The sequence below is a fragment of the Sturnus vulgaris genome, chromosome 27 (genome assembly GCF_052056855.1).
Source record: "Sturnus vulgaris isolate bStuVul1 chromosome 27, bStuVul1.hap1, whole genome shotgun sequence".
Classification (NCBI taxonomy): domain Eukaryota; kingdom Metazoa; phylum Chordata; class Aves; order Passeriformes; family Sturnidae; genus Sturnus; species Sturnus vulgaris.
The window spans coordinates 5902955-5908084 of record NC_142269.1 but is presented as its reverse complement, the minus strand read 5'-3'; the positions used below and the strand labels follow the sequence as shown (position 1 = coordinate 5908084).

The 5130-nt window shown below is 54.1% G+C and overlaps 1 protein-coding gene across 1 annotated transcript; it reads left to right on the top strand.

Moving 5' to 3' along the window:
* Window positions 1–457: 457 nt before the first annotated feature.
* Window positions 458–4224, top strand: LOC106864001 (acrosin-like). The gene is made up of 6 exons (XM_088179484.1): window positions 458–543; window positions 702–914; window positions 2074–2339; window positions 3110–3255; window positions 3673–3843; window positions 3952–4224. Exons 1-6 carry the CDS (start codon window positions 458–460, stop codon window positions 4222–4224), a joined length of 1155 nt encoding a protein of 384 aa, XP_088035610.1.
* The last annotated feature ends 906 nt before the right edge of the window (window positions 4225–5130 follow it).

The following is a 5130-nucleotide window of genomic DNA, read 5'->3' as shown; positions in this document are numbered from 1 at the left end:
GGCTTGTTCCATTAGCTGAGGTTTATGTGCCCTGATGCATCCCCCGAATTGTGGGCACAGGGCATTGTTCCTTCATGTACTCTGCCGAGCTTTGATGTGCCAGTTTTCTCCATCCTGTGGTGGCTCTGAGCACCCTCTCTGACCAAACACTGCCTTTGCAGTGACTTCCCCTCTGTGCCAGATTTGTCTGCCTGCCACATCATTTTGCAGGTGCCAGGCGTGGGACCCCTTTTGCTTTGCATGATTTCAAGGTCCCTTCCAACCCAAACCATTCGGTGGTTCTCTGAGGCTGTGGCCTTTCCCTGCCCTCTGAGGACACCGTGCCCAGAACCTGGAACCACCCACTCTGTGACATCAGCCCCAGGGCTGCAGGTGCCGCAGGCAATGCAGCTGCTGCAGGCACTCGGGTCAGTGGCTGCGCTGGAAGAGACAAGTTTTTGTTTCTTTCAGCTGCCAGATGCCACTGGCAGTGATGAACGTGCTGCACCTCTTCATCCTGCTGGCTGTGTACAGGCTTGCACATGGCACCTGGGACACCTGCAGGTATGGCCCGGGCTCTGGGAAGGTGTTTGTCCCCCACTGCCACACCCCAAACCCTGTGTGGGAGCCTCCTTGCCGGCACCCAGGGGCTGGAGGAGCCATGGTGAGCAGCAGCAGGGCAGGGCAGGGCAGGGCAGGGCAGTGATGAAATTTTCTTGCAGAGGGACCTGCGGGCACCGGCCCATGGCTTCTGACTATGACTCCATAGCCTCTGACTTCAGCATCGTGGCTGGCACAGGTGCCCAGCCGGGGGCCTGGCCCTGGATTGTCAGCATCCAGGACCCCAGGAAAATAGGAACTGGCCATACGTGTGGAGGGTCCCTCATCAGCCCTCAGTGGGTCCTCACAGCAGCACACTGCTTCCTGCAGGCCAGGTAAGGCATCAGGGGGACCCCACCACACAGAGCTGCCCAGCCTGCAGCACCACGTGCTGCTCCCCTCCTTTTCCTTGCGGTGTGCCCGGTGCCTGGGCACTGCAGAGCCCAGCTGACACACTGCTCTGAGGGCTGGGCTGGGGCCACTGGTGCCCAGCAGCTCCTGGAGCCTGAGGCGTGCCCGGGAACACTGCTCATTGCTTTTCCTCATTGCTTTTCCCCATTGCTTTTCCTCATTGCTTTTCCCCATTGCTTTTCCCCATTGCTTTTCCTCATTGCTTTTCCTCATTGCTCTGCTTTTCTCAGCCTTGGCAAGCAGAAGGTGTCGCTGTAAGGCTAGGGAGCAGGGGAGAAACACAGCAACACAGGCTTCATCTAGAAAACAGAAGAAGCGATTTATTGCAGGAGCAGGCACATTTTTATAGACTGGTTCGCTGAACTAAGGATACAATGAGCTCATTGGTCCAAGGAAGGCAATACCTTCTGTAAGCATGCTTTTACCAAAACATCACGCTTCTCCCACACTTTTCCTGTCCACAACACCAGGTGCTAAACTTTATTAATTCCTTATTAATTCCTTCCTTTCTGTTTTCCTTTGAGTAGCTTGGGAAAACTCAAACTGCTCTTTACTCTGGCCCTTACCAGCATCCACGTGAAGGCAGGGAAGTGCTGAGCTGCCACGGTGATGCCTTTTCAGGATTATCTAAAAACAGAGGCCAGACACAATTAAGGGAATAAAAAGCAGTTTTATTTATTGAAGGGCTTTCAGGTACACTTCAGGCAGACAAAGCCCCCCAGGGGCTACACCCAAAAATAGATTACAGGGTCACAGGTTTTCATGCTTTTATAAGTTTGGTCCATTTGCATATTGGGGGTTAATCTTCCAATTACAGCTTCAGATAATGAAGTCATTTACTCTCAATTTGCCACCCCCTAACTCATTTTTGTTTACATTTCTCAGTGCCTGAGACAGTGAGGGGTCCTTCAATTCCTAGAGAGGAATTGTTGTGTCTGACAGAGTGGGAAAGCAGCAGCTCACACTGTACATGGAGTTTAGAGTTACACACTAAAGAATCGCAGCATTACAGATCCATCAAAAAATCCCAAAGCTACAATCCTAAGGCACCACCAGCACATGTCTGCTCCCTGTGCCCTGCAGGAATGTCACCATGTGGCGAGTGCTCATCGGGGCCACCCAGCTGACCCACCTGGGCCCCGAGGCGCAGGTGCGGCACGTCAAGCGGCTGCTGGTGCACCAGCACTACACGGCAGCCTCGCAGCAGAACGACATCGCCCTGCTGCAGCTGGACCAGCCCGTGCACTGCAGTGACTACGTGCAGCCGGCCTGTGTGCCCAACGCCTCGCTCACCGTGTCAGAGCTCAAATCCTGCTACATTGCGGGCTGGGGCTCTGCCAGTGCAAAAGGTGAGTTGCCAAAAACGGCCCGTGCCCGCTGGACGAGGTGGGTTGGGCTTCCTGATAACAAAGTCGGGCTGTGGGATGTGTCCCTCTGGAGATATGGGCCTGGCTGCTCCCCAAAGGCAGGCAGGAAGGACACAGCTCTTCAACAGCTGCTCCAGAGGCAAAGCCAAGCCATAGGTGTGGAGGGAGCAGAAAACACAGAAGAAAGTTTCCCTGCATCCTCAGAACAAGCTCCTTGGAAAATCATAGCTTAGAGATAAGAAATAGCATGTGAAATGACGAATACAAAAGGAATTTAGCTTCTCCCCTTTGGAAGACCCTCTTATCTATCTACAATATTAGTGGTTCATTTTCTTTTAGTATCCATAGGCCAGCTTTGAATGCAAAATCCCTCAGGGATTGGTCAGAAAGTAGAATTCCCTTGGTAATTGGTGCAAATTGTAAAACCCTCAAAAGTTATAAACACCCCTGTAAAACAATAGCCATGGGTATATGCTGGATAGGATGCCTGAATAGAATAAACGATGGATTTGTGCCTCTCTGCATATGCTGGTCTCTTTTCCCCGCTGGTCTGAGAGCTTCCCACGAGCCACAATTCTATCTGGGCAAGGCTCGGGAATTTGCTCAGTCACTGAGGGCTGCAAAAGCAGCCTCGGGGATCCCAAAGGGACCCCAAAACCCCACCAGTGACACTAGGGAAGGACTTCACCCCCAGACAGGGCAGAGGAGCTGACCAGGAGCTGCTGGGTGCTCATTCCTCCCTGTGCTCACAGCTCTGGGTGTGAGTGATGTCCTGCAGGAAGCCAAGGTCCGTCTCCTGGACAGCCGTGTCGTTAACAGCAGCCGCTCGTACACTGGGACCATCCACACCCACAACCTGTGTGCTGGCTACCCCCGCGGTGGCATGGACACCTGCCAGGTACGAGTGCTGGGAGCCAGCCCCAGCAGTGAAGGTGCCCCATCACCGTGTGCTTTGCCTGGCAAATCGCCTTTCCACCCCTGGGTCCCCTCCACTGGTGCAGTTTCCTTTCCAAGTGCCCACGTCCCCCAGGCCTGCCCCTCTGCCCAGAAAGCCCATCCAGGGCTCTTGGCAGCCCAGAGGTCCAGATTCTGGATCATCCATGCTCTGCCCATCCAGGATCACTGTGCAGATACAAGAGGGGACTTTGACAGACACCCACCCTGTTCCCAGCTAAGGTTCTGGAGACTCCAGCACCTGAGCAGAGCCTTTTTGTGCCAGGAACACAGCTCGTGGCAGGGGCTGCAAGAGAGAAGCAAGCCTCTAGTGCTGACAGCAGCCAGCCAACAGCACCCTGATCCTTTTCCTCTGCTGCAGGGTGACAGTGGAGGGCCCCTGGTGTGCAAAGATAACCGTGCCAGCTACTTCTGGCTTGTTGGAGTGACCAGCTGGGGAAAAGGCTGTGCCAGAGCAAAACGGCCAGGAGTCTACACCTCCACCCAGCACTTCTACAACTGGATCCTGGTGCAGATGGGCCTGTGCCCAGCTGTAACAGACACTCCAGCACCAGACTCAACCTGCATCTCATCCCCTCTTGAGCAGCCAGAGCCAACGCCAACGGAGTCAGGCTGCTCTACTCCCACTCCACATCCACAGACAACTGGGACAGCCACTCCAACACCAGAGCCAACCTTCAGCTCAACCCCCTCTGAGCAGCCAGAGCCAATGCCAACAGAGTCAGGCTGCTCTACTCCCACTCCTCATCACCCAACTGTGACAGCCACGCCAGCACCAGAGACTTCAACCCCCTCTGTGCAGCCAACACCAACACGATCTCCAGTGACCGTTCCACAGCCCTACCAGATACTGGTGCAATTCTTAACCCAGGTGCACCAAGTGCTGCTGAAACTCATGGGAAAAAAGTCATGAGCAGCAGGATGAACAGGATCCCGTGCAGGCTGCAGTGGACCATGACCACTTCGTATGGCACCAGTGCCTGCTGAGGCAAAGGCAGCCTCAGGGTCAAAGGTGTCCTCTGTCCTGCCCATCTTCCTCCTCTGCATGCACACAAATGCTGAAATTGATTTAGTTGTGGAAATAAAGTTGCCTTTTGCCACTGGTAGCATGTGTTTGCAGTCCAGTTCAGTGTCCTGTGCAAGGCAAGGAGTCCCAAGCCAGGCACCAGCAAAACAAAGCCATGATGGGAGGTCACAGCTCTCGAGGACAGCAGTTGGGACAGCAGTGGAATCCCTGGGTGTGGACTTGAAACTGGACTCTCATGACTCAGGAGACACCGGTCTAGAAAGACTCAAGGCTGAAGACTGGCCAGACACAGGCTGAGGAGGAGTTCAGAGCCCGGAATTCACAGCCAGGAGTTCACAGCCAGGAGTTCACAGCCAGGAGTTCACAGCCCGGAGTTCACAGCCAGGAGCGTTCTGAGCAGTGGGGAGGCAGAAGAACCTGGTGCCACCCCCATACTGTGACACATGAACTGTCCACAGCTCTCCTGCAGACACTGCTGGCACTTGGACTGACTCCACATCTGTCACACACACAAGAATATTTTGGCAAGATGCCTCATGTTCCCCTACCCTGAGCATCTTTACCACTCTGAGGAAGCCACATCTCTGTGCTAAGGCTGGAGAGCAAACACTGGGTTATCCTCCAGGTAAAGTTAAAACGTATCAGAATGTCCTCGGTGTCCTTCAGTGTTTTCAGTCTTCTCCTCATTCTGCTTTTGAGGCTGCACATGCAAGGCTGAGATCTCTGTCACCCTGAGAAGAACCATTCCAAAAGCACTGCACACCATCATCTGTTCAAGAGCCAAGCAACTCC